Source organism: Nymphalis io, chromosome 17 (assembly GCF_905147045.1).
Source record: "Nymphalis io chromosome 17, ilAglIoxx1.1, whole genome shotgun sequence".
NCBI classification, from domain to species: Eukaryota; Metazoa; Arthropoda; class Insecta; order Lepidoptera; family Nymphalidae; genus Nymphalis; species Nymphalis io.
This window is the reverse complement of record NC_065904.1, coordinates 4,053,515-4,068,975: the sequence shown is the minus strand read 5'-3', so window position 1 is coordinate 4,068,975 and position 15,461 is coordinate 4,053,515. Positions and strand designations below refer to the sequence as shown.

Below are 15,461 nucleotides of genomic sequence, written 5' to 3'. Positions count from 1 at the left end.
TATAGTTGTATAAAAATGCTATAGCATAATCAATTAAGTAACTAAATAAAATTGGATAATATATTGACTACGGCAATTAACTTATTTTATTTTATAATCTATGATATAATATGTCATTTACTTGTTCATATTCATATGTTAATTTTTGTTTACGTCAACGTCAAGTGTTTGAGGGGTGCGCGTGTGTGGGAGGTATATATTCTTCCCGCCAATGAGCTGTCAAAATTGGCCAAGATCGGGATAACTTTTAGATCATACGCGTAATCTTAAGCTTAATCACTGCGAATATATTGTATTTTTGTTTGTAAGTGAACTTTATACAAGATGTCTAAACAAGACGAAAGTGAAGATAATTGGATTGCAGCTATGGATAATCTATGTTCGAAGTTAAACGTAGATCCAGTAGCTGCGAAAAAATCAAAAGAATCTTTCTCAGAAATAAAACAAAATTATACTTTAGATGTGAGTATGTAAAGTTTTCAGTACGTCTTAATACAAAGACTTTATTAATTTATTAGTTTTTTATATCTCAAAAAATGTTCAAGTTATAAATACAAAATTTTTTACTTACATTTAACTTATGTGAATACGCTAAAATAAAATCTTATACTGATTTATAGGGGGATATTTTACACTGGATGGCTTGTGCTTTATACGTAGCATGTCGTACGTCCATCACCCCTACAGTCCAAACAGGGAAAGCTGTGGAAGGAAATTGTGTCAGCCTCACAAGACTTCTCAGACTTTGTAACATAAGGTATTTCAAAATAAAACAAAAAAATATAAGTTTTATATTTTTGTCATTTCAAACCTAGAAATTCTATGTATTGATTTTTGTTATTAACTGATATATGAATATATTTTCAGTCTTATACAATTTTTTAATAAAATCAAAAATTGGATGGAAATGGCTTCCATGTCAACCGACTTCAAAGACAGGATAACTAGATTAGAACACAAATTTGCTGTGTCCACAGTGCTTTTTAGAAAATTTCAACCCATTTTTCAAGAAATTTTCTCTGGATTAACAAATGAGCCAGTTAAAACAAGCACTAAAAGTAAAAAACAAAAGTAAGTGTATGCTTCTATTATGTAACAATAATACAGACTTTCTCAACACAGCCAGCATTTAAAATTCATTATAAAAATGCCAACAATAAAACCTTGATTCTCACACAGTCTCTATAGCAAATAATTAAAGTTTTGTCACAAAATCTTCATAAATAAAAAGTTTTTTATCTACCATTATTTTGGTAGGATTTAAGATATTTTTACTATTATTGTATATAAAGGTATTTTTTTCAGGTTACAACCATGTACAACAAATGCATTATTTGAGTTCACGTGGTGTATGTATGTCTGTGTAAAGGGGGAGTTTCATAATTCCGCTGATGATCTTGTTGACATGTATCATGTGCTCTTATCATGTCTTGACTTTGCATTTGCCAATGCATTCATGGCTCGTAGGATTGATTTAATCAATCCAGCATTTAAAGGTAATATTTTATTATTAACTTCAATACTGTGAATTTATTATTATTATTGTTTACTACATACTAAAATGTTTGTTTATCAATTTAAATAGAGGCTTTGATGTTTGATGTGTCTTGCTTTGAGTAATTATAACATTTTCTGTGTAATACCATCAATATTATATGTTTTTAATTTAATTTGATGAAATAAAGTTTTTTTTTTGTCAATGTATAAGGTGCGAATTTCTCTTTTTATTTCGAACATCCAATATAAGTATTTAAAACATAATACATATTCCAGGTCTGCCAGCTGATTGGCTCAAAGATGACTTTGAACTGCCAAAGAAACCACCATGCATTATATCAGTATTGTGTGAGATTAAAGAAGGCTTAGCTGTTGAAGCTGCAACTATGAAAGAGTATAGCTGGAGACCGGTTGTTAAAACTTTCTTCGAAAAAGGGGTCAGTAACACTAAGCTAAAAAATATTTGTATTTTTTTGTAAACATTTCCTAGTTAAAATATCTTCTTTTTCTTTCAAAATATAATTATGTAGTTATATAGTTGAGAAGATGTGAAGAAATTAATTTACTACTATTTACTTGTCCAGAACATTTTTGAATATAAAGTGTAGTAATTAGCTATTTAAAACAATTCTATAAATATATGTTTTATTTTGTTCTAGATTTTAAAAGGCAATAGCGATGATCTCACCGGTCTGCTAGACATAGGAAACTTCGATGTCAATGTTAAATCTTTAAATAATCTCTACGAAACATATGTACTCAGTGTAGGAGAATTTGATGAGAGAATATTTTTAGGTGAGATTTTACAAAAGAGTTTATATAATTATTAAACAAGATACTGGCCACGCAGAAAAGTAATAGCTGCCATGTGGCTTTTTTTTGACATATTATTGAAAAGTATCCTTTGATTGTAATTCGATTTGTGTTTCGAAATTAAATAACAATGTCTAGATTTTATTGCTTAAACGCAATTTTGTCATATTTCGATGAAATGTTATCAGGGGAACACGCCAACGAACAAATCGGAACGAAAAACAAAGTATCCGGGGATGAAATTTCACAAGTGATCGCATCATTCGGGCCGGTGAGTGAATTTAATTTTCGAACGTAATTTTTTGAAACGTTCAATGAGGAGACGAGTAATAGTATGTGTGCGGCAGAGCGCGCGCGCGTGCCCCGACACGCCGCTGACGGGGCGGCGCTACCTGGCGCGGCGCGAGGAGCTGACGCCGGTGTCGGAGGCCACCAACAGCCTGGCGCGCCTGGCCGCGCTGCTGCGACACGCGCGCCCCAAGCCCTCGCCGCATCTGCTGCGCTTCTTTGCGTGAGTGCCCGCGCCTTATGTTCATTGTTGAATCGTATACAATGTTACCACATAAATGTGATAAAATTAAATTTAATCAATTATTTACTACAAACACGAAGGTTAAAAAAAGCTTAATTTTTTTTTATTGCAGTGATTGTGGTGTGAGCGAAGAGACAATAAACAATAATGTAGTACGACCCTGCAATGGATGGATGGAACAATTTTCAAGTAACCTAAAAGAGTGTAATTGCAGCAATGAAACTATTGCATTTAGATGTAATATGGTCACATGTTTATATTATAAGGTCTTTGAACATATAATAAGAGAAGAACACAGAAAAAAACCCCAATTATCATTACAAGTGAGTGCTCTACCTCATTCTTAAGTATTATATACTTTACAGTAAGTCTTCAAACAGGCTTTGCCAATCTTTTCAAGCACACAATAAAAATAAAACGAGTTTTATTTTTCGCCAAAGTATTTACGAGTACTCGGATCGATTTGGAGACAGACGTGCGACCATTGCTTTAAAGTGTACGAAGTGGCTTCATGAAGCACCAGTGTTTTGCGGACTACAGCTTATGAACCATTGCTGTAATCAACTTGTCTACTACACCTACTAACCTAATGGCACCTTATCTGTTAATATTCTAAAAAGGAAATCTGTTTTAGGTGCTTCTATCACAAGAGACCTATCAGCTAACAGTATACGCATGTTGCACGGAGGTGGTGCTGCACGCGTACGGTGTTCATTCCCTACGGTTTCCTCGAGTCTTGCAGATATATGGCTTGAGTGCATTCCACTTCTATAAGATTATTGAGCTAGTTGTCCAAGCTGTAGTTGAGAAGCTTAGTAGAGATGTCATTAAGCATCTAAATGCGGTAAGAGTTTATTGGTTATTTTGTATATTTTTTCACCACAATAGAATGAGCTTTGCTCAGCCAGTCACATTACTTTTTTTTAATTAGACATAAAATGTAAAACATTGCTGTTACAAATATAAGAACTTTTTGTTAAAAAAGTGTTATTGTCTTTATTTTTTAAGGTATAAACTTATTTCAAAAGTTTTTTTTTTCAATCAATGGTTTTAAAAATGGTTCATCGTCACCCCACTATTTATTAAATAAATAATATATACCATATTAATTAAACCAATTTAAATATATTTAGTTAATCCAAGGCCCTTCAATACAACAGTCACAATCTTATAATTGCAGGTAGAAGAGCAAGTCCTAGAATCTCTAGTATGGACATCAGACAGTCCTTTGTGGGACCAACTTAGTAAAATTCCTGTTCCAGCCTCAACTGAAGTTTATGTACAAGATTCACCCAACAGTCGCAGAAATATAAGTAAAGAATTTAAAACTCATTATTTTCCTTTTATTATGTAAGGCAGAGAAATGAAGTGCCTTTGCTTATAAAATGCATGTAAAACTGACGTTATGTTTTATTGTGCTGTAATCACAATATTCATTACAGGTGGTTTGCAATCTCCTGTGTCTGCTGTTATCGATCGTTTCCTTACTCCGATGGCAGATCAAGCTAAGAAACAATTATTCAAAGATAATATTAAACCTGGTCAGTCACTTTTAGGTAATTTTTTTTTTTGCTTTGTTTATTTTTTGTTTGGTTTTTGTTTTGTCAACAATGAAGCTTATTTATTCAATCCCTTGAAGATTGGTTTTTCTGTGAGACATTTACAACTACAACTTAGCTATATGTATCTTGATAAGCCTACTCATCATCATTCAGCCATCAATGATCCAGATCTAAAATAATCGGCCTATGGACGGGCCGGTTGACGTGGTTGGTAGATACTTGTCTTTCACGTCGAAGATTGTGGGTTCGATTCCCACCCAGGACAGACATTTGTGTGCATAAACATGTCTGTTTCTCCTGAGTCTGGTGTAATTATCTATATAAGTATGTATTTACAAAAGAAAAGTAATTTATGTAGTATATCAGTTATCGAGTTTCCATAGTACAAACTGTGCTTAATTTGGGATCAGATGGCCGTGTGTGAATAATGTCCCAGGATATTATTATTATTAATCTTAACTGCGGCTTCCCCTAAAAATTACCTTTTGGATTACGGTCAGGCTGTTATCGGTTAAATGGAACAGTGTGATAAATATATATTTATCAATAACTTTGTGATGCACAATATAGCAAATCGCATGGGATATGCAAATCTTTGATTAGAGTCGGTATAAACTATAATTTGAGCTTGTTTAAGTTAAGACAAAAATCCGCCAAACTTCAGGGCCTCTTTGGACTAGAGTGGCAACAGATCGCGCCCAGTGACGACTGTAAAAAAGGCCTTTTGGCACACAGAAACCAGAAATATATTTTAAGCATTATAAAACCTATCCAAATTTACACAATTTAGTTTCTGTAAATAAAGGCTATTTTATTTTTCATAATTTAAACACAAATGGCAAGTTCACCCAGCTTGTACTAGTCGTTGGTGATTTAATAAGCAATAATTTACAGTTCAAACCAACAATAATATAAAACAAGAAGCCACCTCCCCGCAGTCTCCACCCAACGCAACAATATCAAGTACAGAGAGCACTCCAAACACGACACCCAAGAAAGCCAACAACTCGTTAATGCTGTTCTTTAGAAAGGTAAGTGTCATATTTATCTGACGTCATTATGTGAATAATGAAATTTGCAAACATCGAACATTTGTGTGCATTTGTCAACTTAGTCTATGTTTTTATTTTATTTATATATATTATTGTTTTGCTGTTTGTTAACTGTTTGAATCTTCATAATTATTATTTATAATTTACTAAATTGCTTGTTTACTGTCATACATGAATTAGTTTTATGCCCGGTTTACATTATTCCAGTCCAGCGATCTAGTCCAGTACTGGATTGCTTACTGGAAAAATGTAAACCGGCATTGGAATGAACTGAATCCAATCCAGTTCATTCCAGTGCCGGTTTACATTTTTCCAGTAAGCAATCCAGTACTGGACTAGATCGCTGGACTGGAATAATGTAAACCGGGCATTAAGTGGAAACTTGATTCGTGTGTGAACGAGTTAATTGTTGTATAATGTATGTGGTGTGTACTGTATGTTTCCCAGTTATAATAAAAAAATTAAAAAAAAAATAAAAATCAAGTACCCAATGAATATGTAAACTATTGGTGCATGTATCATACATACAACAACATACATAGTAAGTGATTGTGTAAGTATTTGAAATACAAAAATGACAATTAAAAATAGTTTTATAACTATGTAAAAAACGCATAAGAAGAAAAACAAATGAATACATTAATTTTCTAAAAAATCGTTTTGCATTATCCTAAAATACGTTCATAGATAGATATCCTCTTCGAGTAAGATTATATAAATCAAAAATTAACAACCCCTAAAATTTTATGAAGATAAAAACAATGAGTAAAACTGGAAAAAAACACTGATAACGAACATACATGTTTATTAATAGCTGTTCACGGTTTAATCCTCGCTAAAAACTACTTCTCCTCACCCATGGGTCGTAGCGTGATGTCATAGTCTTTAACCTATCTCATATGTATCGCAAAATGTTATTATAAATCTGACAGATGGATCCTGGGATTAGTTCGATCAAACCAACAAAAAAAGTCTTTCAGCTTTAATTATGCAAAAATAGATATCAAGAAAAAGAACAAAATTAAATGGACAAGAAGTTAATTATAATATATATTTACTATTAACTTTTTTTTTTCAGTTTTACAGTCTAGCGGTTGTTCGAATGAACGACCTTTGTACCCGACTGCGGTTAACCGACGAAGAATTAAAGCGTAAAATATGGACGTGTCTCGAATATTCCATAATGCATCAAACGCAACTTATGAAAGACAGGCATCTGGACCAGATTTTAATGTGTGCTGTGTATGTTATTTGTAAGGTGGGTAAAGATTTTTTTTTTTTGTAGAATAGGAAGGCGGACGGGCATATGGGCCACCTGATGGTAAGTGGTCACCAACGCCTATAGACATTGACATTGTAAGAAATGTTAACCGTCGCTTACATCACCAATGCGCCACCAACCTTGGGAACTAAGATGTTAAAGTGCAAAACGTTGCCACAACATGAAAGTTCTTGTGAAGACCTGTGGGTCAACATCGAGGTATAAAACACAAATGGTGCTGTTGAACGATTAAATATTTGCGGCGTTCATCTACCACCACCACTTAAAACTGACATCTTTAAGCTGTTTTCCACAAAAGCCCAACAGGCCATGGAGTCAAGCAATCACACACTCATAATAGGTGACTTCAACCTAAGTAACATTACTTTTTTTATATATAGAATAGGAAGGCGGACGAGCATATGGGCCACCTGATGGTAAGTGGTCACCAAACGCCCTTAGACATTGGCATTGTAAGAAATGTCAACCATCGCTTACATAGCCAATGCGCCACCAACCTTGGGAACTAAGATTTTATGTCCCTTGTGCCTGTAATTACACTGGCTCACTCACCCTTCAAACCGGAACACAACAATACGAAGTACTGCTGTTTTGCGGTAGAATATCTGATGAATGGGTGGTACCTACCCAGACGAGCTTGCACAAAGTTCTACCACCATTATAAATTAATAATCCATAACGGACTTATTTCTGTCTATACTAATATAATGTAAATTTTAACTTCAAAGGTTAATTAATATAAGTAATAAAATATATGTATTGAAGGTTTCAAATACTGCAACTAATCAAGTGGAGCGAACATTTGCGGACATTATGCGTTGTTACCGACAACGGCCTCTCGCTGATAATCATGTATATAGATCTGTATTAATCAATAAGGGAAACGAAGAAGGTAACATTTTAACTTATTTAATTAATTTTTCTCTTCTCAACTAAACTTAAATATATTAATAATAATTTACTAACTCTGCAATATATAACGAAAAAATATTGCTATTTTATTGCTATATTATATGGGTTAAGTACAGTGTTATAAAATGAAATCTGTTTTTTTTTAGAATCACCAGAAAGAGGAGATTTGATAAATTTTTATAACAAAGTCTATGTGAAGTGTATGCAGAATTTTGCTCTAAGATTCACCGGGAGGCATGTAAGTAACTTTTGATAATAAATTCGATATGGGTTAAATTCAAATCAATTTATTCATATAATTAAGAAAAAGAGACAAAAGTTCGTAAAACTATATAAACACCTTCGAGATCAAGGATAACGGTAACCCTACTGTTTCAGGAGTGCAGTCTGTCGCCGCTGCCGGCGGGGCGGGCGGCGCGCGCGGGCCGCTGGTCGCCGGGCGGGCAGCGCGTGTCCGAGCGCCACCAGCTCTACGTGAAGCCGCTCACCACGCCGCCGCACCACCACCATCACCTCACCTACCGGTTCAGCCGCAGCCCCGCCAAGGTGACCGACACGCTTTAATTTTTATGTCTGACCAATTTTCGAGCTTCGATATACCGTGGCCTCAGTATGCTTCGATTAGCTTTGCATTACATAAAAGTATAACCCAAGAACCCCAGTTAAAACATCGAGCCGGGTCAATAAAAGTAACCACTGCGCAATGCCGTTTGTGCCGAGGGCACGTATGTAAGTACCCCGCTGTCGCAGGACCTGCACGCGATCAACACGATGGTGTCGTGCGAGGTGGGCGGCGTGAAGCGGCCGGCGGAAGGCGGTGACGTGGTGAAGCGCGCGCGGTACGCCGCGCCCGGCGTGGCGCGCAAGCTGCAGGGACTCGTCAGCGACCGCCAGGCCGTCTGAGCCGGTACGCGGCCCGAACTCTTCTAATAGAACCCTAACGATTTCAAACGAATGTGGCTATTTTTGATATAGTTTTTATCATATGTAATCAAATTTTTACGCTTACTTTGGTTACAGCTTCTTTATCATTACATGAAATAATAACTTGCTCTTAAAAATGAAAAATATTATGTTAGTTACATTTAAACAAAAACATTTTTTCGTTACGTGTGCAATTGTCTATTTACATTAACAATAAAATAAATTTTTCGTTTTCAGATGAGAAACCAATCGGCTTCCTCACATTGAACTGAAATTGAGTCATATTTATTGTAGTACCAAAAATTTTGCTTTTAGCTCTCTAAGTGTATTCTTTTCGATGTAAAATCATTTCTATTTGACTAATGATGATCTTTACGATCAATTGCAGCGGTTTAAATTTATTTAATAATTCGTCACAATGTGAGCCAGTTGTGGCTTATAAATATTTTTATGATTGGTGCTAGTACGAGCTTTGTTAAATCACACGAAAGTTATATTTTAACAAAATAAATCAATAAACAAAATGTCATTAATATTATAGTATATAAATTGACCTTGTATTTTCAATCATACGTATTGTATTCCGTATATGACGAAAATCATAGAATTTAAATAAAATTAATTGTCTTAAACGATTGACAAAGCTCACTGATTATTGAATTGAAAACTGGAGATTCACAAACACAAATGTAGTATATTGATCTCATTTCTTATTTATGTTGGAAGTTTATTTTATAATTATGCCATATTATCTAAAATTGCTCATCGCTATTTAACATAGGTAGTAATTTGTTTACCATTATAGTCATTTATGTATATACAGACTTTATGTTAAGCGAAATCCGTGTAACATTATTACCGAGAAAAAATGTTTTAAATATTTATCATAGGTGTACTCACTCTAAAACAAGTTCCTTATTATTTTATCGACTGAAAGTACTTAAATTTCAGTCTAAATTTATTTTATTTGCTTCCATTAATATTATTTTATTATTAGTTTCTAAGTGATGATCAGAAAAGGGTTTTAAATCAACTTAGTTTTAGTTTTTAATCAAAATTAAATGAGTGTATATTTCGGACGTAAACATTTTATCGTGTATGTAGATTAGTGTAACTTCTTAGTGTAAATTAAACATATTGAACAAATCTCCGTCTTCATCTTTTATTTAACCTAACCTATAACCATTTCCAAACACAAGAGGAGTAAAGACAAATAAATTGAATTGACGCGATATCATTGATTGAGAAGTATTGAATGATCTATGGTTTTCATAATGGATCCGCGAAACAATGGCGTATTGAATTATTTATCAGTACGCCGTAAATTGTAATAGGCATTATTCATTGGAATACATTGTTTAAACAAATAAAACAAAACTTTAAAATAAAAATGTTTATTAAAACAACAAACACAAGATATAAGTTTTTTTTTTTGCAAAGTTTAGATAAAATTATTACAATATTTAGAGGCCAACGGTCGTTATAAGTTTAAAAAAAAAAACCACAATAGTGTGACAAGACAACGGAAGATCTTAGAAAAAAAATTGACGAGAAACACGACTTAATAAACTCACCAATAAACAAAATAAAGATTATAATTATTAATACAAAATGTCCTAATTACTGCAACATACTTTGTCCATCAGACCCATATCTCATAAATATACTAGTTATTCAATTAAAATACATTCGAATCCATGACGTAATATATTAAAATTAGTTTATCCATTTTGACATAATTGTCTTAAGAACATTCAAACTTCTGCATTATAATATTTAATAGATTGGCTTACTTCGGGCATCTTATTATTTTTTTAACCTATCATGTAAACAGATTATAAATTTACTGAAATTAACTTTCTTGCACATCATATTAGCGTAGAAAACTACTTTTCGAAATTAAATAAAAAGAAATAATAAAGTATAGAAAAATAATATACGGGCTATCATTAATTCTAGGATATAGAAAAATATTTACAATTTATTTTTACATGATGATGTTTTGACAAATTTCCTCCGGCCACAGCCGTCATTCTCAAGAGATTAGCCCATTACGGGGGACATATTATAGTGCAGGCACAGGACTAATGGCTTTACATGTTTTCCACTGCACATTATTGTATGCCAATTTGTAGACTCCGGGATATTCCTGATCCGTTTCTACCCAAAACTTCGGGATCTACGCTCCTACCAGATAGCCTTAGACCAACATTACATTTTTACATATAATACTTAAAAACTAATCACAATTACTTCTTACCGCATTGAATAGGCAAGTCTAGTGCTACACGAAAATATGAATAATTCCATTATAGCATATATTTTCACTTAGTAACAACGAATAGTCTAATATTATTTATTCACTATGCGCAACTCGTTCACAATTCAACACTCGCACGGTCAGTGCAGCAAGTCCATGGAGCAGTGTTGACAACCTTTGAGAAGCATCCCCTCCCTAGTATCCTCTCAAAATCCCCCCGTTTCCCCCTGTCCAATGAATTGAAATAAATATAAAATACATTTATAACATTATGTAATTAAAATAATTACTGCAAGTAGCAATAAACTTGAAATTAACCCAATTAAATTGAACGGAATAGGTAATCCTAAAATGATTCTCCTGAAAAAACCCATAAAAATTTTGCCCTCGAAAAATTATTTTATCTGTCTTACCCCATTATTTAGGGGGAAAACCCCCAAGTTGACAACACTGCCGTGGAGAGCGGCGACGAGCGCGCGGAGGGCGGGGCCGAGCGCGAGTGTCAGGTGCCGCGACCCTGCAACCGGGAACACTCACGTACCAAAACCACAGGGAAACCACACACTTTCGAGCGTAAACGAACGACTGAGGAACAGCGGAATTGAACCATGTCCTTGTCGTAATATTCACTTCTGTAAACCCTACAGAGCGGCAAAGTTACATTACGCGAACTCTAATATATTAAGATGTATTATGCTGCGACAAGGTAACATTATACATACATCGTTATCAATATATTATTACACTACGATTTCGTTAGAAACAAATGACAATTTAGTTCTTGTAGAAAGATAGAATAAAATATGTTCACTGGCTCTTTTTAACTATTTAATCGAATCCACCAAGTGGAGTGCGGAGTGAGTTTTGAGTGCAACAGACAAAAACAACATTTAAAAAAAGTTATGCATCACCTCTATTTCTATGAATTATATGTATATGAGAATTAATAATTCAAACACGAACCTTTCCTTCCTTAATGGCAATAACGTATCGTTGAGCGACACGTTCTGCCGGGGAATACCCGTCCGCATACGACGAGTCCTGTAAAATGATAAACTATATAACTTAGAGGCTTAGTCTAAAATTGAAAAAGTTCTCTATGCGGACAATTTTACTTACTTTTACTACAATAGATATCATTGAAATAGGAAAAATGTTTGCGGTTATCAAATTCAGTGGTTTTCAATCTTTTTGAAATCGTTCCTTTGAAAAGTTCGTAAATCAAACATTACAAAATAAACCGTATAGGGAACTACTGGTCTAAATTGGAGACAGGATGTACAACACGACCTCGAACAAGACTTCGTAGGGGTCGGCGGCGCAGGCGGGCAGGCGGTTGACGACGGCGCGGTAGAAGCACGTGGTCTGCGGGTAGAGCGCCATGACCACGGCGCCCTTGGGGAACAGCGCGTGCTCGTCCGTGCGCGGGTCGGCGCGCATCAGCGGTAGCGCCACCACGCGCCGCTTGCTCAGCACGTGCCGGTTCTTCTGCTCCTCGTCGATGTCGTCCACCTCGTACTTGCCCTGCGCCGGCAGCCAGCTCACTACCTGCGGACGAATTAAGTTCGAGCTAATACGAGGAAAGAAATATGGAAAGAAGAATATTATTGTACAAATAATTTTCTCATCAAATTAAGTTTTACTGGTAGTAGGTAGCGATTGTGAGCGCTCTTATCACGCTTATTGATGAACAAAACTGCTTTACACAATCAACAAGAAATCTTCTCAGGATCATAGACTTGTGAAATGCCGTAAAAATGTCACCTCGGCCAGAATCCAGTTCTCCTCTTTCTCGGAGACCCTGACGAGCGCGGCGACGGCGTCCCCCGCGCGCGCCACGTGCCCCGCGTCGGCGGGCACGGCGCCGCACAGCGGCGGCGCGCGCTCGCCCACGCGCCCCACGTGCAGCGGCAGCGTCTGCGCCGCACTCAGCAGCATCTTCATTAGAGCTCCACAACCGATTGTTTCCTTGTTGCCGGCATGACGAGCCTGCAATCCGATCATTTTCAATTAGAATATGATATGTCCAACCAGCTTCAAAATTATCAATTAAGTCATTATATTTATATTTTTCAACCTACTTGAATACGTCTTTCATTTTTTATAGCGCGTATTTCATAAATTCGTGATAGAGCGGCACGGAGAACTCTTTCTTCTTGTTCTGCAGCCGTAAGTCCCGCTTTATATAAACTCTTGAGCTGCATTTGCTGTGAAACATACTAGAAATTACTTTTTTGTCATACAGAGACAAAACCTGCTTCTCTTAGGTATTCACTTATTAAAGAACTACTAAAAATATTTGAATACTTTACACTAAACTGAAAATACTAGTATAAGGCTACAGAGTCAAAGAGATTGAATAAGTACATATATCCTATGTATGTACATAGGATTACATGATGATAATAATATCATACTTCTAATTTTAACCATAAAATAGGTATAGAAATATTAAAGCCCTAAAACTTCATTTTTTGGTATCCATAGTAGTTCATTCAGTGACACTTTGTTCCAGATTTTAAAAAAATACTGTAGTTCTGGTCGCTTGGGTCTTTCAGGTATTATGTATTTTAAAAGTAACCCTCGTCATTCCATGAGGTTCATACCAGCTTACTTCATACCAAATTTTATCAAAATTGGTTTGTTGTTGGTTTAGCCTTCAAATTGTAACACATAAATATAGTCTATTCCAATGGGAATAGGAAAGAAGATAAATAAACTACTTTTACCTTGAATTGACATGACATTTGAGGAACTAGTAAGGAAATTACTGAATGAATTACTGTATATTAATTTTAATAGATATATGTTAAATAGATTGCAATTTAATAAAAAAAACAATTATTAAACAAAAGTTAAATCTGATTCCGTTTCTGCGCTGTCGACGCAAAACTTATATTTTACCTTATTGGCTATAAAATGACTATCAACTTTAAATAAACAATATTGAAATAAATTATTTAGCATTTAATTTTTTAAATTTTTTAATGTGTAAATAAAACTAACACAAACTTTTATATTTAAGAATTAATGTTCAATCAGCTTAGTCCATATTTAAGACAAAAAAAGAGTCAGGAGGCAAAAACGATAAGTTGTAAATACAAAATCATTTTCTATATTAAACAATGCTAGGATATAATAGAAATTTGATAATTCTGAATAATCACACATACTCGAAACTCTCTCGACTCGAACGAAACTTGAACGAAAGATCAGAGACAAATATCTTACTCTTGTATTATTTTCAAAATTATAAATTGAATTTTACTATGCATAAAAGGAATCTATATTTTGATTTTTGTTTAAACTTAAAAATTAATTTCTTTTTGTTAACTTTCGTTACATGATAATAACATCTTTATCAGATGTTAAGGCAATTTTCTATATTTTTTGCAAATATTATATATTATATACAAAATAATAAACAAATATCTATTTTTAAAAAATCTAAAATTTGTGACAAAACTAAAATAATATATTTTTTATCTATATAAATTCATGCGTTCTCCTTTAGTTTAATGAACATCTTTAGTCGAGACCTTAATATTAATTGTCAGTTCATCAAAACATGGCGTCTTGAATTTCGACAAAACTGTTTTCGGAACTTTGGAAGTAAAATTTAAAAGTGGAATTAAGTAGTGAAATGGAATATTGTTGTATTACAAATGAAGATATATTAATCAAGAACTGTTTATAGTGCATAACATAGCAGATTTATCAGAAAAACATTTGGAATATTTAAAATTATGGTCTGTTTACATCTACTCCTATTGTAATCCACAATGGATGGATGGATGGATTCCAATCAATATGGAATTAAATTAAATGGCCAGTTTATGAAATATTTACAAACAAAATATAATGTCTGTATTAAGATCAAGTATTTTGCAATTTCAAAACTTTTATGTGAGTATTTATTATTCTATTTGAACTAGTTTCTATATAGGCAATGGCCATAAGTAGCTGGACACCAAAATCAATGTGAACATTTATAACCTGTTGAGAGGAACCAGAAGAATCTTCCGCTGATGAAGAGGATTCAGCAGCTTTCTCAGCTCTCAATATTGAGTCAATACATTGCTCATTGCAACTTCTCTCTGCTTCTATGTCATATATCAATCTATGCAAAGATCTTAATCGTTCCTGGAACAAAATTTACATTATGTTTGTCAATGTTTATATTTTTGAAAACAAATTGGTCGTGACGTATGTATTGACGTTATAAATGAGTTTCATGTGCTTGATATTCAATGAATTTAAGCTTTTGTTTTTTCTTTCAAAAGTCTCAGATGATTTATTTAAACAGTTAGTTGTTATATTGAATAACAAAATAGTTTATTGATTTTACCTGCACTTGCTGTGCTGCTACATCAGCGGTCAACGGCATCTTTTATTCAAACCGACAGTTACGTAGGAAATTTAATAATTCAGGTGACTACACTTCTATTCAGACAAGCACCTTAAAATTAACTTGTTTTAAAACATTACATTAACGATTATGTATTCTGTGACACTACTTATCAAAATGTCAAAACTCAAAACAAAGTCATAATCGTATCCACATTCCACACAGAGTATATAACATCTATGAATTTAATTTAATAAAGATAATGATTAGATATTAATC

At 34.0% G+C, this 15,461-nt stretch overlaps 2 protein-coding genes across 4 annotated transcripts; one reads left to right on the top strand and one right to left on the bottom strand.

Annotated features, from left to right (window-relative positions):
• Positions 1-177: 177 nt before the first annotated feature.
• LOC126775145 (retinoblastoma-like protein 1) lies at positions 178-9,694 on the top strand. Of its 2 annotated transcripts, none has more exons than XM_050496929.1 (19): positions 178-462; positions 621-757; positions 868-1,071; positions 1,306-1,496; positions 1,774-1,934; positions 2,157-2,292; positions 2,499-2,581; positions 2,658-2,821; positions 2,955-3,165; positions 3,477-3,686; positions 4,023-4,155; positions 4,285-4,383; positions 5,299-5,435; positions 6,535-6,714; positions 7,504-7,630; positions 7,797-7,888; positions 8,029-8,196; positions 8,401-8,557; positions 8,812-9,694. In XM_050496929.1, exons 1-18 carry the CDS (start codon positions 325-327, stop codon positions 8,551-8,553), a joined length of 2,724 nt encoding a protein of 907 aa, XP_050352886.1. In that variant the 5' UTR covers positions 178-324; the 3' UTR covers positions 8,554-8,557; positions 8,812-9,694. The 2 variants fall into 2 exon arrangements, with proteins under 2 accessions (XP_050352886.1, XP_050352885.1); XM_050496928.1 differs by having other exon boundaries at positions 4,285-4,398.
• A 297-nt stretch (positions 9,695-9,991) lies between these two features.
• Positions 9,992-15,340, bottom strand: LOC126774927 (SAGA-associated factor 29). Of its 2 annotated transcripts, none has more exons than XM_050496583.1 (8): positions 15,183-15,340; positions 14,831-14,977; positions 12,916-13,041; positions 12,599-12,823; positions 12,125-12,382; positions 11,798-11,875; positions 11,248-11,351; positions 9,992-11,061 (listed from the first exon to the last, which is right to left on the bottom strand). In XM_050496583.1, the coding sequence occupies exons 1-7, from the start codon at positions 15,219-15,221 to the stop codon at positions 11,337-11,339; spliced, it is 888 nt and encodes a 295-aa protein (XP_050352540.1). In that variant the 5' UTR covers positions 15,222-15,340; the 3' UTR covers positions 9,992-11,061; positions 11,248-11,336. The 2 variants fall into 2 exon arrangements, with proteins under 2 accessions (XP_050352540.1, XP_050352541.1); XM_050496584.1 differs by having other exon boundaries at positions 9,992-11,037.
• Between the last annotated feature and the right edge of the window lie 121 nt (positions 15,341-15,461).

Bases quoted from the DNA above. Each gene is read 5' to 3' on its own strand.
- LOC126775145 (XM_050496928.1), top strand. From the start codon at position 325: ATGTCTAAACAAGACGAAAGTGAAGATAATTGGATTGCAGCTATGGAT. The intron at 463-620 runs GTGAGTATGTAA...ACTGATTTATAG, and splicing joins AACAAAATTATACTTTAGAT to GGGGATATTTTACACTGGAT. The intron at 1,935-2,156 runs GTCAGTAACACT...ATTTTGTTCTAG, and splicing joins AAACTTTCTTCGAAAAAGGG to ATTTTAAAAGGCAATAGCGA.
- LOC126774927 (XM_050496583.1), bottom strand. From the start codon at position 15,221: ATGCCGTTGACCGCTGATGTAGCAGCACAGCAAGTGCAG. The intron at 14,978-15,182 runs GTAAAATCAATA...ATTTTGTTCCAG, and splicing joins TAGCAGCACAGCAAGTGCAG to GAACGATTAAGATCTTTGCA. The intron at 11,876-12,124 runs GTCGTGTTGTAC...ATCATTTTACAG, and splicing joins CCTACGAAGTCTTGTTCGAG to GACTCGTCGTATGCGGACGG.